This window comes from Aquila chrysaetos, chromosome 15 (genome assembly GCF_900496995.4).
Source record: "Aquila chrysaetos chrysaetos chromosome 15, bAquChr1.4, whole genome shotgun sequence".
Taxonomy (NCBI): Eukaryota; Metazoa; Chordata; class Aves; order Accipitriformes; family Accipitridae; genus Aquila; species Aquila chrysaetos.
The window spans coordinates 26407198-26428094 of NC_044018.1; the positions used below are offsets into that span (position 1 = coordinate 26407198).

The 20897-nt window shown below is 40.7% G+C and overlaps 1 protein-coding gene across 7 annotated transcripts in view; it reads left to right on the top strand.

Moving 5' to 3' along the window:
- Nucleotides 1-20897, top strand: part of LOC115351109 (muscular LMNA interacting protein) — a 114744-nt gene that overhangs the window by 38573 nt on the left and 55274 nt on the right. For 4 of the 7 annotated variants that reach the window (XM_030037496.1, XM_030037497.1, XM_030037499.1 and 1 more), the window contains exons 2-4: nt 6976-7134; nt 9160-9528; nt 15477-17105. In XM_030037496.1, coding sequence (XP_029893356.1) covers nt 6976-7134; nt 9160-9528; nt 15477-17105 — 2157 coding nt within the window. Of the gene's footprint in view, nt 1-6975; nt 7135-9159; nt 9529-15476; nt 17106-17602; nt 17704-20897 lie in introns of those variants that run through there. The other 3 variants (XM_030037501.1, XM_030037502.1, XM_030037500.2) reach the window with 2 other exon arrangements.

Consider the following 20897-nt stretch of genomic DNA (forward strand, 5'->3'; position numbering starts at 1 on the left):
CAAGGTTGCGTTCCTGTAGTGACTAATAACAGGTGATTTGTGCTTGTAGCCCTAGGGCCTCTATCCTACACTTACATTTTCAAGGCCTCTGCTATTATCTTGTGCTTGTACTTTTGGAGGCATCTGTTAAAATTGGCTGGTTTTCTCCAACAGCCTTCAAGCTATGGTTTCCTGATAACATGACATAGTTTTATTAGCACATATATATCCTTTTTCTGGAGTCACTCAATAGTTGGTTCACTGTACAAAAATAACGGTCCGTTAGAAGACACATGCAGGGATATGTGTAGACACAGATGTGACACTGGGCACCATCTGCCCCCAAAATGTATTGCTTGCAACAATACCGCTGGTGTGCTACCAAACTTGCTTTGCAATGCATCTTTGAAAGGAGAACGGCTGAGGTGCTCATCTGTGGTGGCAGCGCCACGTGGGTTTGATCCTCCCGCGGTGGCGAGGGCAGGACTGGCAGTGCTCGCTGGTGTGGTGGTGAAACCTCACCACACGTGAGCCTCAGCTCCATGGGGAGGCAGCCAGTCTGGCTGAAATCCCTCCGGCCCTCAGCCACTCAGACATCTCGAGAAACCAAAGGGCAAATGGCTGATGGGTGCTACTGTAAAATTGAAGTCCCTTGCTAGCATCATCCCACAAGACTGATCTCTCAGCTCTGACAGATGTAACAAGGGATTTATTTCCATTCCCAGTGCTTGATTTGAAAATTACACCTGCTTACTGATAGGTGCGGCTTTTGGGAAAAGAAAATGAGGGGAATTATGTCATTCACATTAATGAGTCTGTGCTCCAAGACTGCTGTGTGTATGACAGCAGCATTCTCGGACTCTCTTGCAGGGCTGAAATTGCAAGAAACATTTACAGGAAAAAGAATAAATTCAGGTTAAATTTCAATTTCTCACTGAATAATTGAGATGGAGTTGTTCAAAAAAGGACCGGAAAACTGGGATCTTTTGTGTCTCACTGCTGTTATATTAATGTGACTAAGCAGTCTGCAGCCTTTTTGTTGGGCAGAAGTATCATGACATTGCATAAGCATATATTATGTATATCAGTGTGTGTGAATGTCTCTGCGTATACACTAGTATGGATACTCTACGTACAAACTCGTAAATCCTATGACCTTGTAAGGACCTAAGTTTAGGTGCAGATATTCTATGTAGCTACAGGCACTGGACTTGGTCTGAAGGGAGTCTTCTGACCACTAACGTATTTGACAAGCGGTCCATGTGCATGCTAGACAGCACCAGTTTTGTTGTTTTTTTTTTTAATTTTCTTTTGCAATCAGCCTTCAAACTTTTTCAGTCTACTTTTGCCAGTCCTTGACTGCCTTCTATGCAAGGCCAGATGGCAAGCCTGGCCATACTACAAACAAAACCTGTGCAAAATCAGCATCAGTATTTCTGGGTCATTTCTGATTGATCCACACAGTAAAATGAAAGCAGGACAGGCAGAAGGAAATGGCGATTACCTGCTGAGGGAGTAGCTGGAGGCAGTCTGGGTGTGGGATTGCCTGGCTGCAGGTTTGTGCATGGGTGATGGACTACAGCAGCTTGGGTCGTTACAATAGAGGTGTTTTCAGCTTGGAAGATCTTGCTTCTTACGAGGTTTAGGAGACTGGACCAAATAAGAGCTTAAAGGGTGTCAGTGATCCTAAAATATGTTTTAGAGACCCAGGTCACCATTGGGTCTAATGTTTTATGACCATCTAGTCAAACTGCATTTAATTAAATCAATTAAATATAACAGGCAAGGTACTTTACTCCCCCTTTTCAAAAGAGGAAATTAAAGGTTATCTTTACTTAGTTTTCACTATGCTTAGCTGCATATGCATAGACCAGTATGAAAGAGCAATTACAGTTGTATAAAGTCTGCTGGCCTGAAGAGCTAATTAAAATTATTGTTGAAAAGAAACACTTCAGCTGAATGAGCTCTTGCATTTTGAATAATAGATTACAAATTTATACTATTATTCATTTGCTCTTTCTAGTGCTTTACACACATTAATTTTCAAAAGATATTTGTCTGTGTGTGTGTTTTAGTGTGTGCTGCTGTATTGAAAGAAGCAAAAATGATTTGCTGAAGGTGATGCAATGGGCACATCACAGGGCTTGGGGAAGTTCCTGGACCACAGCTGTTGGTGGGAATTTTGGCACACACTTCAGCTGGGCTGTAATTTCATCCTGGACTTTTGGAGTGGATTTAGCTTTTTCCCCAGAAGTTTCACAGATATAAAGTCGGTCTTCAGTTGATCATCTGCCGCCGTTTGTAAAAGGTTTTAGATAAGCCAGAGCTCACATTACACAATAATCAGCTAATCCATATTAGGTTACTGTGATAGCTATAATAAGTCAGGACATGAAGATATGCTGAAGATTCTTACATCTCACTAACTGATAATTTCACCTGTAGCAGACTAGCCTTTTCTCTGTCTTGAGGAGGAGACAATGTCTCTTTGTGGTTTGACTTTAGTCTGAACACAGAAAAGCAGTTTAAAGAGAGGTTACACAACCCGGTGCGTGTTTTCAGATGGCCCCTCTCCCTGGCTGGGCGAGCAGCGCTAGCTGTACTCTCTCTGTGTGTTAGAGCTATATTTATCACACAGGAATTGTGGGCATGTGAATTCATGCTCTGACCAAAACAGCACTTCAGTCAACATGGTTTTATGTCATGATGCACACGCTTGTTATTTTGCTATTATTTATGTATATATTTCCTTTTTGGTCCTTTAAACAAATAAATAAACAGCCTCAAAAGGAAGTACTTGATATTTAAGAGTGAGGTTTTCTCAGGGTGTCATTTTATTAGCAAAATGACTTACTTACATTAGCAAATCGGTGGAAGAAATGGTAATGTGAACCAGCATATTCAATTTCACTTTAGCAATCTGTATTCCAGAAGGAAATCCTGGGAAGCAATCACTGACAATGGGACCTCAATTTAAATCACAAAATAGGCAGTATGCTGAATGCATATAGAGAATGAGAGAGATTAAATGGAAGTGTTCATTTGTCTTCATAAGGTAACCAAGACAATAAAAATGTGCTCTACTATTAAGGACTGTAGAAGCTGTGGTAATGAAAACAATAATTAATATAATTTAAGTTACTATCCCTGAGGCAGCTGTAAATTGATGGTATTAATTATGCAACAAACCTGTTTGTAAATTGATGACATAGGAAGTCATGGAAGTCATCTAGAATAAGTTTCTCCTTTTGAAGCTATTCTGCAATATATTATGCAGCAGTCTATAACCCCCAATGGATATTCAAAGGTTATTTATATTAAATTTTATAATTTATATTCTTCAAAGAGCTAAGTAACATGAAAGGATACAATTAAAAACAATCAATTATTTCATTGTGCATAAAGTTGATTATATAATATAAACCAGAATTCATTAACATTAACTTGAATAGACATCCATATGGTATTTTTCTGCAACCGTAACTCTATTGATTCAAGCAAATTACAGCAGCAGGGAATGTATGGCATTGAATACCTTCTGCTGTTACTACTGGTTGTGGAGAAAATATGATAATCTGCAAGAAAGTAAGTTTCATACATATATTCATATATATTTGAATTTTAAGGTTATTTCTCTATTATTTACCTCTACATGTCAGAGTGGCTATTAATAGATGTAATTAAATGCTGAAAGTCCAACCTGTTCATTTCTTTCAGTTCTTCAAGAATAGAAACATCAGCCAGTGAGATATAGTAAATGAGATGAGTATATGAAAAAAGGTGCAAAAATCCTTTCTCTACCTTAAAAAAAAAAAGAAAACTATGTAAAGGTTCCTTCTGCTTCACATTGTCCAATTTAAATTTTAAAATGTCAAAGTATATTTACTTATTTTTTTAAAATCCGTAATTAAAAACAACCAGTTACAAGATGTTTTTAAGCAAGAATTTTTTCTCTTTTGTTTTCACCAGCAGAAATGTTTGCATTTTCTGACCAGTCTTGTGATATTTGCTCATTGTCTAGGTTTCTGTGGTGCAGCCTAGATTGCATGACCAGTTTTACCTGCTAGAAGTTCCTGTTTCCCACTTGCTATGAGTGAATCTAAGAGGAGAGCATTCCTGCACACTGCCTCACCCAGTATCTGGCAACTTAAAACTTTCTGAAATGCAGTCATTCTATTTGCTGGTTTATACTTTCTCAGCTCTAGGAAAAAATAAAATAAACTAGGGGAATATAAAGAATGCCATGCTTTAATGGCATCTTCCACCTGAAAAAATACTCTAGCTTGCACATCTTTATATGTGTTTTTCAATCTTAGTTTTACCTTGCAAGCAATTTTGATGGTTATTTCACAATGTGTTTAGGCCAAACACAGCAAGGTCTTCTTCATGTAGTCTTTAATTTTTTCACCAAAGCAATAAATTTGGAAGTGCAGGGTAAGACACAGTACAGAATTAGGTGCTAGCAAGATCTCCCCATTACTAGGCAATGGTCTGGAGCCTCATAACTTGGCTTTTTGTTTGTATTTCCTTGTTACAAAGATGCAGATAAAGTACTGGGAGTTTAGCAACGCTACCACATTTGATTGGAATTTTCTATAAATCTGATTGTGTGTGGGCTTGCTATTTGCACATTTTTTCTCTCCCTTCCTTTTTCTTTCATAAGGAATATTTTGTGCTCTGACACAAGAATACCCACTGATAAGAACAGCTGCTGTCAAGTGTCAGAGCATGACAAGAGGGTGAGGTAGAGGGGGAAAATGTTAGTAAAGACGACCGAGGTAGCCAGAGTCACCAGCTGCATTTCCTAATTAGAGGCAGAAGATGAAAACACAGCTACAGATCTGCAGGAAAGCAAAGGCCATCTCCAGGTGACTTCAGCGGAGACCTACGTGCTGCGTAAGACTGTAACGGGTCGCGTCAGCAGTACAGAAATCACTAATGCCCATCCGATGGGTGCTCCTGCCTGGGTGCAGGTGATCCTGCTTCTTGAGGAGCACCTTTGGGTGCCGCAGGTGCCCGGCTGGAGGCTGCGTCCCTGGCTGCATCGTCGGGACCGGCGGCTGCCGGCTAGTGGGTACGCTCTTGAGCACCGCTCTTACTCTGCTGGCTTGTCTCGGGAGCAAGGGCTAAGCGTGTAATGTGGTGGCTGTTAATATTTAAAAACGGTGTTGCTGCTTTGTGAAAAGCAATGATCAGACTCCGGTACCTTGGCCGTTGAGAGGAGGACAGAGCTATGTTGTTCCTCCCTCACATAAAATAACATCCAGAGCGCCTGGCGTGGTGGAGCATTTAGCGGTCACTCTTTTGCCCCTGATTCAGGCCACGCGTTGTGTCCTCAGGTGCTTGGCCTCTTGTGGGAAGCGGAGGGTGGGGAAAGTAGGAGACCGCCTTGTCCCTGCACCATTGCAATGCGCACCTCTAACTGGGTAGCAAGCCCGCGGTGTAACGTAACCTGCTCGTGTGACTTTGTGAATGTGAAGGCCCAATTTCAGAACTGAGATGGCTGCCTTTTATTCAGATTTTTCACCTTGAAACATTAAAAACCCTTATTCTTTCAGAATTAGGGGCGGACACATGTAAATTTATTCTGGGTGTGTCTGACAGCAGAGTTCTCCTAAATTGTAGAGAAAAGAGCAGCTGGCAGTGTTTGTATAAATAACCTGACTCTGTTTTGCCCAAGCCCTGGAGGAGACAGCTGTCAGTGGAAGTAACTAATATTATTTGCTTAGATTTTTTTTCAAAACTGGAAATCTGTGTCTATCATTTTTAATGTTCCAGCCGTGAGAAGATCGAGTCATGTGAATGTATTCCATAATTCCACTCTGTTCTGTAATTGCTATTTACTTATGGATGCAAATTACAAAGAAGCATAATGAGAGCCATAGCTCTCCAATTTGTTTCACTTTAAACAAGCAAGACAAAAAAAAGAGGCAAAGCAATAGTCCTGTTTTTCTGTATGATTCAATACAGTTCAAGGCTCTGCATGTTAGAGTTCATTGAAAACGCAGTTAAGTGCCGTAAGCTTTAAATCAGATGATAAAACAAGGGAAAATCTACACATTCTATAGTTTTGAATCAGAAAGGAGGATTTTTTACATCAACTAGTAGTGGGAAAGTCAGCTTGTCAGGTTCAGTGGTTTGAGATGTGGTTCCCCCTATTTATCTTGCCAAGGCCTTTGCAGTTCCTCTCCCTGATATGTGGCAAAGCAACTGAGAGTTTTATCATGGTGTGGACTTGTTTTTCTTGTCCAGCATTTCCTGTGAAGGAGATAGAAGTGATGGGAGACCACTGTGATAAAATTGAACGTTTAGGTGAAATTGGCTTCTCTTAGTCTCTCTTCTCTTCAGTGCATTCAGGTCCTACGTACACAATCCTAACGAGAATGCAAGGTGGGGAGGGAGAAATGAGCAGGCAGACAGACAATTAGTTGGTGTATGTGGCTGAATGGCCCAAAGAAAAGGGGAGAAGATTCTTTCCTTGAATCAGAATTCATCCCAGATGTTCAGAACTAGCTGCATTTGCCTTAGAAAATGTAAACTTGTTTTGCTTTCTTTTTGCGGAGCAAAGGTTTTTCCAATTTGTTTTAAGTTGTTAAACGGATACTCTAGGGGCTATAATATGTCCAGATACAGAGGTATAATTACATTGTTGTTCTACTAAAGTGGAGTTAAACAGAGATAAAAACAGACTTGAAATGAATTGAGTATGGTTTTCTGATTCTGGTGTGGAAAATGGAAAGAATAACATTATTGAACAAATTTTTTCCTGTCTCCTGTGCCACACCACTAGAATATAGGGGATGTTGATGGGTATAATCAAGGCAGTATTGTCTGTTAAAGAAGACCTTAATATACAGTGACCCGATAAAAACAATGACCGGTATAGTTAATAATAGGTTTGTAAGTTAGATAGATTAATTAATTAATGTTATTTCAACTCTGACAAAAATAATCTTTATTTGGATAATATAGTTGAACTAACTGTGTATTTTGTAGGTCACTTCTCAAGAATCTGGAACCAAACCACTGACCTTCACATTCGTACCATCCATTGGACGACTTCCAACTCATTTTGAGGTTGTGGATGTCTCTAAGTTCCTTGTGACAATTCCAGAGGAACCAAAGGATCTGAGCAATCAAGAAATTATAAATAAGGTAGATTTTTGTTTGCACTAATTTTTCCACTCTTTCAAAAGATACAGAAAATTTTATCCTGAGCATCACTGAACTGAAGCTCTTTCCCTTGAACTGTTTCTTGGCTTGGGCTTGGTTTTAATTACCAAGTCTACCAGAGATGCAGAATCATTGCGCAAGAGAAGGCTGTTATCTGCTCAATGGCTTGTTTTGCCTTTGACGGAGTTTCTATTGGAAGGAAACCCTTGCCCATCTTGATACTGTCCTCTGTCAGGCATGCAAGGCTATATTCTTGGCAGATGAGGGGAGATTCCTTCCTGATCTTCATGGGAGCAAGGGTGGTGTGAGAGGAGTGTTACCACACAGGAATTGAGCAAGAGTTGGTCACTGGATGTTGGTCACCGGTTTCAGCAAATGCCAGTGCTGTGGCTTCCAGCAAAGGTGCCAGTCCCTTTCATAGCTACGCAGTAACACATCAAAGTGAAAGCTTGCTTTTTGTTTTTCAAAGCTTGTCGCCATGTCCTGTGACGGTGAAGCCAGCAGCACAACATTCCTGGTTCTCCTTCCTTTAGCCAGCCCACAGTATTTGTTATTCCTTTCCTGCCTCACAACACTTAACGGCCTCTTATTTTATTCCATGCTGCTTGAAAGGCAAATGCAACCCTTAGGTTAATATTCATGCTTACGGTGATTCTGCTCTTGTGTAACAGCTCCTTCCCTGGGACATTGCTGTGGCTGCAGTTCTGGGTACTCTTCCACGTAATAAACTTTTCACAGGATTTCACAGCCCTCTGACCTGAACCTGCTTTAGCATTTTCAGTGTCCTATCTGTCTAAAAAGGGTTAGGTCTGGGCAGAGAACAGATGTGTGTGAAGAGATACGCACTGGAATATTATCCTCAGGATAATTGCATTTCCAGCCACTCAGTATTGGTTTTACTGTAACGCACGCCCTGGGTAAAGCAGAATCAGGTCTTCCTGACATCTGTCTCCCTGTGTTTCTCTGTAGGCACAGAAAACTATCCTGGCAGGTGATGCAGTACTGAGGCCTTCATAACACTGATTGCTCCCTTTTCTAAAAGGTCTAGAACCTGAACTATATTTAAAAAAAACAACCAACATCAGATAATGAAAATAACACCTCCAAAGTCATACTGGTGGTATCCCCCTTTATGGTCCAATATTTTTTTAAAAAGAACTGTGTTCTAGGGACTTGTGGAGCTGTAAGTGAAGTGGAAATTTGTAATTATTGTATTCCTCAAGCAGGATTCAAATATGAGCCCCATCTACAGGCTTTCTCTTGCAGTACACAATATTTCTATTCTTTTTACCTGATTCCTCCTTCAAGAGAAATATCATTTACCATAGCGGTTTCAATATTGAATGATTTGGTGATGTGTGTGTCATATGCCCAGCTTGCACTACTCCTGCTCTCATCCAAAGCATGCTTAAGGAGTTACATACTGGAAGTGGAAATGGCAGAAAATATGAAGAACAATTGTGGTCTGTGCTGAGAAGCTTGAACATACAGTAAAGCTCTCTGACCTCAGATTCTTTGTCTGGTCTCTTCAGAGAATGCCCTGGCTTAAAGGCCTTTGTTTCTTCATTAATATGTATAGGTTTTGTCCCAGATTCGTCTGTCAGACTCCTCTGAGGAGCATTGTCTGCTCCCGTGGATCCCGCGGTCAGGACGCCTTCCCATCGTGTCTGGCGTAGTCTGGTCTGACAGCTCATTCGGCTTGACTGCACCCTGCTTTTCAGTTCCCGCGCCAGCCCCGGGCTCGGGCCATCGTTGTGCTCAGAGTCCCCCGTTGCTCTGCGAGTTGCTGGGAAGGCAGCCCCCGCATCGTCGGCTGGGGGGCTGGAAGCAGCAGGCTCCCTGGGGAGCTGGTTGGCTTCTGCTAGGTGCTCATGCCCAAATTCTTCATTCAGCCTCTGCACTTTTGGTAGCGCAGTGCCAGCCACTGCTGCAAGCCAAAATTACTTTGCATTTTGGGGAACACAGATAAAATGCAGCTAATTGGGATCTTCCTTGTATCTTTTGCAGTCTCATGCAGTCATTGATGAGCTGGTCTTAAAGAGTGGGGCCAGACAAGACTGTGTGTCCACCGTCGGTCCAGACAGCACCCGAACGGCTTTCCGGTCCCCAGGGTGTAACTCGAGCGAAGGAGAAATGCAGGAGAATGACCTTTTTAAGGCTGAGTTTATCCTGATTACGGACTCTGGTGATGAAGATGAAGCAGCCGCTGCCTCAAGCAATGCTCACCGGCCTTCCAATGGCTACGGTCCCATCAGTGCTCAGCTGCTGGCCACGTCCCACGTTTCCCCTGGCACCGGCGCAGGGAGACCTCCTGGTGACGGGCATGTTCCAGGTGCTGCGCTTTCCCACAGCACTGCTGACCCACAGAAACAACAGGTAACCTGCTCTTTAAACTCTAGAGCTAACTTTTGCTTTCTAAAGCTTTCAGGTCATGGACACTGAGTCAGTTTGTAAAGCAGCTTGGCCAATCTATTCTTTAATTAGCATTTTTGTTGGCCATTCCTGTAATGTTTGGACTCTAAGGAGCTGTCCCAACCCCCTCTGATGCCTTTCCCTATGGCTCTGGTAAATACATGGAGCAGGTAATGCAGATCTATTGTTCTTTCCTTTAAGAGCAGCTCATCATGACAGTAAATTAATCAGAAGGTGTTAGATTCCTAGCTAGTCTAAATTGGCTAAGGTCATTGAAATCAATGGAGCCTGTAGATCATTTGAATTATTAGCATCAGACTTCTCAGGCCTAGGGTTTTTTTCTTAGCACCCGCTGCAGCCCTTTATGCTAGAGAAAGAGGCTGTAAAAAATCCTGTTATTCTGATTGTTAGTTAGCACTGACTTTGCACAGGTGTAAAGAACTAATGAAGATGAAAGGTCCATTTTATGTTGATCTTTATAGGGCACATTTATTGATTTATTAAAATTTTAAATTGTCACTAGGAGAATTCAAAAAAGTGACTTTGAAATGTTTCATTTTCAAAATGCATCAATCTGATTTACTGCATGAAAAGTTAATGTCTCCCATCTTGGAAAGAGCACTGATAGTTTTCAAGGTTGTATATGCAGTGGCAAACTCTACCTTTAGCAAAATAGCAGCATCCTTCTCGCATGGAGTAAATTAGGACATTTCCTTTGACCTCAACAGGATTTCCATCAGCTGAAAATGCAATTCTTCATTGATAGTTTAAAAAAAAAGTTAAGTATGGCTACTTTGTCTCTGAAAATGAATAGGACTTCCTATCTTGTGTTGAAATACTTGTGCTACTCAATTTTTCATCAAATTCAGTGTCAATTTTTGATTGAGGAAATTGTGAATAAGAAATCCACTCTGGTTTGGGATTCACAGCATTATGAAATATTCATTTCTTCTGAGAAGCTCCCAGTGAAGTCAGTGAGAATTTTACCTGAGGAGGGTGTAAAGGCGTAGAAAAATCTATGTAGAGGAAGCAGCTTGTGAAAGAGTAGTTGTCCTACGGAAATACAAATTTACTTCAGCAATGTTCAGTATGCAGATTCTGCCAGGATTACTTGGGTGGTTTCTTTAAAAGCTATTACAGAATTTGGGTGGATTTTTTGTAAGACTATACGGAAAATTCGTATGCTGTAATGATGACCTGACAAGTAAACAGGGATTTGCTTGGTAAAGTAAACAGAAAATACAGATTGCACAGAACAAGAAATTAAAGCCTAACTTTACTAACTGTTCACCTGAATGTGAAGAGAGGCAGTATGTAATATGGGTAATGCATATCTCATCATTATTCTTAAGTCACAAGTTTTCAAGACAGTAAGTACTTCCTCAGTCTTCATTATCTAAATATCTCTAGTTGTCTCTATTGCTTCATAAGAAGAGGATGTTTTTACTAAGCTACTTTTCACTGATGTTCTGATTCTTCTTTGGTGTTTCCTTAGGCATCACTCTTTCTAGCTTACTATCTAATGAAGTATCATCAGTTCAGAAATGAAGGAAAATTACAAAAAGATTAAATGTATGCATTATTTACCTGTTGGTAGATTTCCTTTGTACAAAGGATTCCATATAGAGGCTACCTTGTCTGTTCTTGGATTATAAGCGCAGTATGATGTCCCACTTAAGAGTTATTACATATAACATTAAGTTCATTTAAAAGCATAATTAGACTATGCATTTCCTGTCAGAGATGAGAAAAACAAGAAAACCAGCATTGGGGACCATTGGTGTACAGGGGATCACTCTAACTGAACCAGAGGGCTCCTACAGCTTCATTTGTTTCTGACTTTGTTTAAATGAAAGAAAAAAAGAAGAGCATTGAAAAAAATGGAAGCTTTTGTTCTTCTTTGAGGTGTAAAGGTCCTGAGTGATGCTGGAAAATGCCACACTATATTCGAAGTCTGAAAAAGATAATAAGTTAAAAAAGAAAGATCAGTTATTCTGGTAATATTTGGAACTTTCTGGTGATAGTTTATATATTGTGTTTGATTTTGGGTTTTTTGGGGGCTTTTTTTAAATGTTGAAGAGTGTCTAGCCATGCAAGGGAGAGGCAGACTGACTCCTGCCTTTGGGAGTTTACCCTTTGAGATGAGGGGGATATCTGCTCCCCTGAATGCTAGGACATGAACTCAGCTTGGAGAAACTTCTTGACTCACTGTGGGGATCAATAGCCAGAAGATTTTTTAGCTAGTCAAAGTCACTTGACACTCCTTTGTCCAGTGCATGTCATCTGGTTTGGCTTTTCCAGACAAATCAGTCAAGACTCCCTACAAACTCCTGCCATCACCATGAAGAATACACATTCCTTGTTGGGAGAAACTGGACTGTTCTGAATGGCATCTATATTAACTGGGTCTCAGCTCACAGTCTGATTTACTGTGCTGTCTCCAGAGATTTTGTCAACTTTTCCACAGTCTCCAGCACTTCTTTCTGACTTTCTGGTTCTCAGGTTTCAGGCTTGTTAGGGAATTTATTTTTTCCTATCTATAACCAAATTCTACTGAGATCAAAGCATGGTTAACTGGCCCCAGGACCAGGTCTACATCGAGCCTATCTTCTCTCGGACATGATTTTTGCCTTTTGGGCTCTCAGTTTGTCACACTCTTTCCTTTTCCTCTATGACCTCTATGAGCACATCTCTCAGGGCCTTGCTGGTATAAGTAACCACATTTTTTGTGCCCTTCCAAAACAATGCGATCTCACCAGAAAGACCACTTGCCTTGTGTCCAGCTCAGCTCTGCCATTTCAAATGTGCTGAAGGTCTCCCCTGCAAGGCTCAATGCTAAGACTATGACCTCTTTGATATTTCTGGGATCATCATCTATGAGGCATAAAGATCTTTTTCAAGTTCCTTGATCCCTTTGTGCTACAGTAACCTTGCCACCTATTTCAACTTTCTTTATACATTTTTGGGAGATGTATATCTGAGGTGCTCCTGAGAAGAGAAAAAGGCTTGCAGTTGAATCACAGACCAAAGGAACACAAATCTACATTGGTCACTCTCTTCTTCTGCACTAATCCAGTACAACTACAGAAGTGTTTTAAACCAGTAGAGAAACTGAACAGAAAAAAAGGCAAAAAAAAATTCCACTGATCGAGGGAAGTTATTATATCTCACCTACTGGCACTGGTGAGGCTACACCTGTAAAACCCTGCTCAGTTTGGTGGCCACTCACCCCCAAATTCAAGAGTTGTGAAGAAGGGAATGGGGGTCCAGCACAAAGCTCTAAAGGTGGCTGGGGCACGTGAGCTGAGGCTGAGAGCTGGCTTTGTTGACTCCCACCAAGAGGCAGCCAAGGAGGTGTCTAGGAACAGTCCACAACTACTTGAAGGGCAGTTACAGAGATGACAGAGCCAAACTCTTCTCAGCAGTGGCAGGTGAGACAGCGATGGCCACAAATTGAAGCATGGGACGTCCCAGATGGACATCTGGAGAAGCTTCCTCACTGGGAGGTGGTGCAGCACTGACACAGGCTGCCCAGATGGTGCTGGAGCCACCTCCGTTAGGGGCTTGAGCCTTGGTGGGACACAGCCACAGCTGACCTGACCCATTGGTGGTGGTGTCTCACCTGCTCTGAGTAGGAGGCTTGACTAGATGACCTCCACTTCCAACCAACTTACTTTGATTTTGATTCTCTGATCCTGTAAACAAGAGGCAGATCATCTATAGATGTAGTTAACACTGTAACACAATAGCAAAATCTTTTCAGAAGACTTGAATAATGGCTCAATTAGCTCAGCATGTAAACGTTCAGTGGTGTTCAAACTGGAAGACGACTACTGCAAAATGTCTTTATCATACTTGAAGAAGCATATTTATCATTTGTTACTATGCTGCTTATAAATCTTGCTTATTAACTTTTAACTAATTAGAAGTCATTGCACATCCTGCTCTTTCATTATGGAGTTTCACATTCATTCCTCATTTTCTTTTAATCTGTTGTCTTTGTGAGGGAAGTTTATCTATCTAATCTATTTTGAAACATAGAGATTTCATTCCCCAGTTTTGTTTTGGCAGTTGATCAACTTCCAGAACTCATTATTAAAGTCAGGGGGCTGCTCCAATTTATCAGATGTATTACCATGCTGCTTTTGAACTTGTTAAATAATTTTATTTCATGACTTATTTAAAAATAATTTTTCATAATGCTTAAATATTGATAAATTATTCTCAATTTCTGGTATTTTTTCTTATTCTTAATTAGCAGCTTTTCCAACAAGAGGGATAATTTCTTAATCCAATAGAATATCTGGTACAACGATATCATGGATATTAATTTTTATATTCCAATATTTGCCCTGTATACATCCGTTGGCTTTCCACTTTGAAATGGGATACCTTAACACATGTATAAAATAAGGGGAAGTTAGTGTGGTTATAAAGGCATCCTGATGGTTGGTGTTTATTTCTATAAATCAAGGCATTGCCTTAGCTCTTCTGAAGGATCTTATACAGCAAGTGTCTTCAGTTTACAAGCCTTGCTATTTATATGGTATCATTTAGCAGGAAGAGCTCACTTATTTTAAGTTATAAGGGCTAATAGGGTTCTGATGTGCATGTTTAGCCCATGTTTAGCCCTTAAAAGCTGCTAAGTCTTGCTATTCTGTCACAGCTTCTTCCAGCATGTACTCTCAGCTGAAAATTATTTGATTTGTTCTTATTTTTGTTTTGTGATGTATCAATACTATATGACATAATAATAATCATCATCATCATAATCATCCTCATGATTCCTCTCTCTTATAGGGAAGACATTTGTATTAAAAAATATAACTTATATGCTGAGCCACAGCCATGTGCAGGTCATGTATGTAGAAACTGAATGGTATAATTGTCTTTTATAGAATTGCATAATTTTTTCAGGGTATCAAACAGTAGAGAAATAGGTGGTTTTGTATTTATATAAAGTTTGTAGGGATTAGAGTCAATTTCCCCGCTTTCAAATTGCTCAGTCAAAAGTTAGGTGATAATTTGTAGCCTTTTGGTTTTACAGTTGACTTAGCTCACTATTTCATACTGATAGGTTTTATTCATATTGTGTATACCGCAGTTTTTAATTGCAGCATTATAATAACTTGGAAGATTTTGAGACAATTTCTTTCTTTAGAAGCATAAAACTGTATAAAAGGTTGATAATATACTTGTATGCTCTAATTAGTTTTGACAAATCCTAATTAGAATAGACCTAAGAAAAAAGGCTCTCATGAAAGAGCTCATTACTGTTTTATTAGTGTATTGTAAGACTGTGGAGAAGGGGATAAGGACTCTTATATGCCTGCAAACTGTCAAATGCACTGCTTTGTGAATGACAAGAAAAGTGAAAAACAAACTGGATGTCTGATTTAAGTAGTTCTGAGCAAATTTCTTATTCTGATATCACAGTGCTGCAGAAGGTGTTTACTGAATGAGAAAATGAGTACTTGACTTGAATCTCATTTACAGAAAGGGTACTTTCCACTGAACTGGTAAAGTGAGATGGGACAATATTGCAATTTTCTCACTTTCAGTTGTGTTTATACAATGTCAATGGCATCACATGATTCTGGACACTGATGGCACAACTGTCTTGGGTTTTAACTAAAATGAAAAATACAGTAGCCTTGAACCTTGTTTATGTCAACAAAACTGAGGTCTCATAAAAATAAAGTAACACGAAACTTGTCTGCTCTCAGTCACCTCACCTGAGAGCCTTATCCATCAGGCTGTATCCCTGAGTTTAAGACAGCCCTGTGCTTTTAACCCACAGAGCAGTACTAACCAAAACACTATATGCATGACCACAGGACTGAAATGTGGGGTGCTTATCAGTTCCACAGGTTCCGCCTATATTAATATTTCTGTTTTTCTTTTTTCTCCAGTTAATTTCTACTCTTTCCATCTCTGATCATCTTTCCTCTAAACCACCTGCTGTCCACTTAATTTCTCCAACTAATCAGAAAGTAGCGTGTGGTGCCATGGTTAACCTGAATCAAGCCTCTTCGCTGGAAGACTCCCGTAACAACTGGCAGTCAGCAACCGGGTTTTCTAAGCAAGATTCATCTCTCTACTTTCAGTCTGCTTTCCATAGTTCACCTCCCTCCATGTCTAAAACATCCTCTTCTGCATCAAACAGTTGTTACTCCACTCCTCGATTGTATGATAACATACAAACTCCAAGTCTCTATACCCCTGGCTGTGTTTGCAAAATGGGAGACTTCACCACATCCTCTGTTCCGGCAAAGAGCCCGAGTCTTCCCCCCAATCCTCCACGTTCAGCTGAAATTCAAGGATCTTCAGCTCAGTCGTTATCCCCCCGTTCTTCCAAAAGGTTGAGTGCTTTATCTCCTGTCCCTGTACATATAATAACACATTCATTATCTCCTAGTCCTAAACCTTTGTCTCCACCCTCTCTTTATGGCTCCTCTTCAACCATATATAGTATAAATGAGCCTTGCACACTAATGTCATCTAGAGGAAATTTAGCAAAGTCAGGAGTCAGATCCCCTCTGCCAACTAGACTCACCCTCTTAACAGCTATTTTGAGATCAGGCTCTTCTCAACAGAGACCGCTTTCTCCTGCTTCTTGTCCCACGTTTTCTCCTAGCTCCCTTGGTTCCTCAACACTTACAATAGATCAGAAGTCCAAAACAACTCCTCCAACCCCCAGGAAATCTGTTTCAAGCCCTCCTATAAGGCCAGATTCTCCGAGTAGAGAGGAATATTGGCTTTCAGGATGGGCTCAGCATCTGCCTTTACCCTCCAAGCCTCATCCCACCCCTTGGACAAGGTCCCTTTCTCCTAAAAAGCACCTTCCAGTCAGAATGCTTTCTCCAGACTCCCCAAATCCTCTGTCATCCCCTGTCTCTTCCCATAGAAAATCAGTTTCCTCTCCAGGTTTGCAGTCCACGCTGCCTCCTTCTTGTGTCCCAGCACCCTCTTCCCTTGCACACCCTATCTCTCCTTCTCCAGAAGGGCTGTGGTATGCTGAGTCCCAGTCCTGTGTACCTCAGAAGTCTCAGAGAGTACACACTTACTCGCCCATCTTCACCTGCCGGTCATACCCCTTGCTTTCTTCTACCAGTCTTAGTGGTATATTCTCCCCCACCCTAGAAAAACACTCATCTCCTTCCCCAAGTCTTTTGTATTCAGAGTCTAGATCTAAATCAGATTCATCCCAAACATCTGTTCAGGAGACGAGTGCCTCCTCTCCTACCCCTTTAAGTGTCTCAAAGCAGTGGTCTCTCTCACAGCCTCATTCTACTCCACCGGTTCCACAAACTGGTAATATTAATTCCCATCCACTGCAGCTTAATTCTTCATCAGTGCACACAAATTGTAGGTCTAATTCCTCCTTTCCAAGACCTGAGCAATCTGCCACCTCACCGGTGTTAAAGTGCAGATCTCCTGTCTCGGACAAGTCACGAGGCACACTGCCATCAAGACCCAGAGAGCTGACTTCACCACAGTCTTTTTCCCTGCCTCCTGACCATGAAAACATCAAACCCAAGGTACTCTTGGTGCATGCTTATTTTCTAATAGTTCTTTGTCCCTGTAGGAAAAATCACATCTGCGTTGCACAATGCTAGTAAAATAAATGGGCCGTGGAAAAAATGTTTAAAAAGGAACAGTTATTGTATTGATAGCGAAGATGATAGCAAAGACTAAAACCTACCATATCAAATTGCTAGCAAATATTCTATATTATGGGGAAGATGCTGTAGGAATCCTTTAGCATAAAATGAAGTACTTTGTTCATGAGTGGGACGAGATACTACTGAAGATGGATTTGTGGCCAGTGGCTCTGATATACATTTGGTGCACTTATTTTTGAAGCTCACCTAAAACACTGGCGTGTAAAAAATAAACCATAAAACACGTTCTATATACCCCATCCTAATGTAAATGCGCAGGTATTCCTCCTGAAAGGAATAGAAATATGGTGATCTTAGGTGCAGGGTTGAGGTAGAAGCAGCTTAATCTGATTGATGTGAACTGGCTGTTCCAGTGACAACTGATTCCCCAGCACCTCGTCCCACCACTCCCCAGGAGGCTGGACTCACCCCGGCCACGGTGGGACCAGCCCAGAGGCACAGCTGAGCTCAGCCTGAGCGGGGACTTTGGGGTCAAGAGCCAGACAGGGAAGACAAGGACAGTCTTCTGCTTCTGCCCTTTCTTTGGTACCTCTCTGATCTTGTGCTAGACAGAGGATGAGGGGGAAAAAAAGCCAAGCTTCCTACAACGTGAACTACTGCAAATATGAAAGTCTCACACTCGAGGGATCAGCCACATTCCCGCTGTTCGTCATCCACGCGCAGGCGGGGGAGCCCCAGCAGAGTGAGAATAAGCAATGATGCTGATTGCTGCAGGAGGGCTTGGGAACCAGTCACACTTTAAACCTAAAGATAAATCTCAAGAATGGGAAGGGGAAGGAAAGGAAAGCTGACCAGAAAACATGCAGCAGGTAGGTGAAAACAAAAGGAACTGCTATGCAAAAAGGAAGAGCTGGTGGCAGAAGACATCAGAGCTGCAGAAAGCTTTCCAACCTCTTTTATCTCTGCACACTGTGCTTCCTTTGTGCCTCCTCTTGCTGATACCTGAGCTTTGCCTATCACCGAAAGGCTATCATAGTTTATTAATTTATTTGTTCACAGCACAAAATTACAGCCTGATCTGCCAGATCAAGTTGTGTCAAATGTGTTCCTAACAGCTTGGCCATGGCAGGGGTGACTTGAACTGCTTGGAAAATGTTAATTGAAAATGAGAGGTTTAAATCAGCACAAAGTAGCAATTGTCATGAATGGTTCTTTTAAAAAACAAACAACCAAGGCGAACCATTGTGCCAAGCGCAGCTGTACAGTGTCACTACCCCCTGTCAGTATCGATGAAACAAAAAGAGAAATGAAATTGTAGAAATTCCAAGAAAGAAGCCCCCAAGACAAAACTGGAATGCATGACTGAGCCTGCAGATTGCAAAGCAGTTGCGGTTTCTGCTAGTCAGTGCAATGAGCACTGAGAGAGACTCTAGCAGTAAAGAAATTCTCTGCTTGTGACACAGAGATTTTGCCTGTGTTTATATTGGCAGGGGTTATTACACCCTTTCTGTCTTTCCTACTGTCCCTTTTCCTGCTAATTCTGCTTTATCATGTGATATGGTGGCACTTTTGAAACTGCCCCACCACCCCATGGAGACTGGGAGAGTATACACCAGTTTGAGAGACTTGGGCTGTTACTCTGGTGCAATTTTTAATCACGGAGGCAACGCTGGTTCCACTGGGGATGTGGAAGATCTGAAATCTCTAAATCAAATGCAGCTCAGTGTTCAGTGCAGGAAAGGTCTCTTGTGGCTTTGAAATGTGAGGCTGAGACTTCATTCACAGTTGATACTAGTGTGTGTTCAACATCCTCCTTTCCTCCCGCTCTCATTTATTTCCATACCTAGTTTAAGGCATAGCTCAATGAACTTGCTTGATGTGTTAATGGTACCAGGCTCTCTGATAACACTCCAACTTCAGATCTCAGTTTATTTCCACAGAAAAAAGGAAAAGATTGAGGAGAGGCAACATTAATGTCCTAAGCAGCATCTAGGTCTCTTTAGTACCAATCAGCTCAACTTTAGAACTAGACAAAAAGCAGGTTGCTCCATCTGATGACTGTTGATGCATGACAAAATTTTTGCATGTATGAATGTGCTAAGTGAATATCAAGGGAAAAGCACAGTGTCTAGAAGTACTTGACTTTGGCATGTGTAATTTTGCAACCCTAACGTTGCTTCAACTACTGTTGAAGCAACGTTAAGACATGTATTAAACCAACAGCTATTAAACCAGAATTTTGACATTAGATGTACTTTTCAGTATTTTTCATTAGCATGATATCAAAGCAATTATGCAAAAAGGATTCTTTAATGGAGAGCTTTTATATGTCTATGCATATGCATGCACCAATTCATGCAAATCAAAGAATAACCTATGAACTTATTTAACTGTTTGCATTTATATATATAAACACATGTGCTTTTCCATGCTTTATATATTTATCTTTATGTTTGCCAATGATTTAAAAATATGGCTGTTTTGCAAAGTGAATATAAACATAAATCCACAGATCAGTGTGAAGTGTGAACTGTGGGTGAACACAGGAAATAAAACCCCTCTCCCTGGACTTTGCAGACACTTTAATAGTGTCCTCATGGACCTGATATAGCAAAATGAACAGTAGGATGGAGTGGAGACAGACAAAATTGCTGATTCTGCAGGAGCAGATTAGAACAAAAATATCTGGCTGTTGTTTAGAAACTCTTTGCAGTGGTTTCATGAGGTATCATTCCTACATATTTTTTGATTTTTCCTATTTAAATGTAGCACAGGAATGCATGTAGATCTACCCAAAACAGCCAGGGAATGAAGTAACTGTAGTAACACTGAGCTCAGCACAGCTGCAAAATCTACCACAAAGCAGGAAAGATTACTCATGAGGAGCTCTACACTGCCATGGTTAGTCGCTGATTTTAAGCCTTTATAGGTATGTGTCTAGCACACTTTGTAATGCCCTGTTGGTACCATAGGTGTTCATTTCAACAAGAAAAGTAGGACATTTTCCCCAAGACTCCCCAGGCCGATATTTGCCTGAGCTTTGCTGTTGGAGTTGGTTTGCTTTTGAGTGTACCATGGTGCAGGCTAGCAGACCTAACTGTCCATGGCTGTTTAAAAATACCTGCTAGATTCCTATGAACCAGAATATTAAATGTATTTAGGCATTGAATAATAATTTTAAGTAATGTGAACTAATGTGTCAAGAAACATATTCATATTGATGAGAAACTGAATTAAAGACTTTCCACTCATCTCAGACACTGTGACAACAGCACATTTCTCACAGGTTCTACAGTATCTGGAAGTGATGAAACTTTTACATTTTAACAGTCTGATATGACTTTGTTTAGTTCATGTAACAGTACAACTAACTTCAAAGTGGTCACAGTATTCCCATTGTATATGATACCCATCTCATCATATGAAAAAGCCTATGGGCTAGTGAAGATACTGCATTTCATTTACATATTCAATTATATAATTTTCTTGATTGAATATCAATTATAAACAAAGATACATTTTGTGGATATGGCAATTTTAATATTTGGAGTTTTGGTCTTCCATCTTACTTCAGTGAGCAGTATTTTATGTCTTATCTGCATATAGATTTTGTATATACATAAATATATATATGAACCCACACACATTTATAGCAAAGTGTTGCTGTCTGAATGTTCAAAGGGCAGGATTCAACTCACGTGTCTTTTG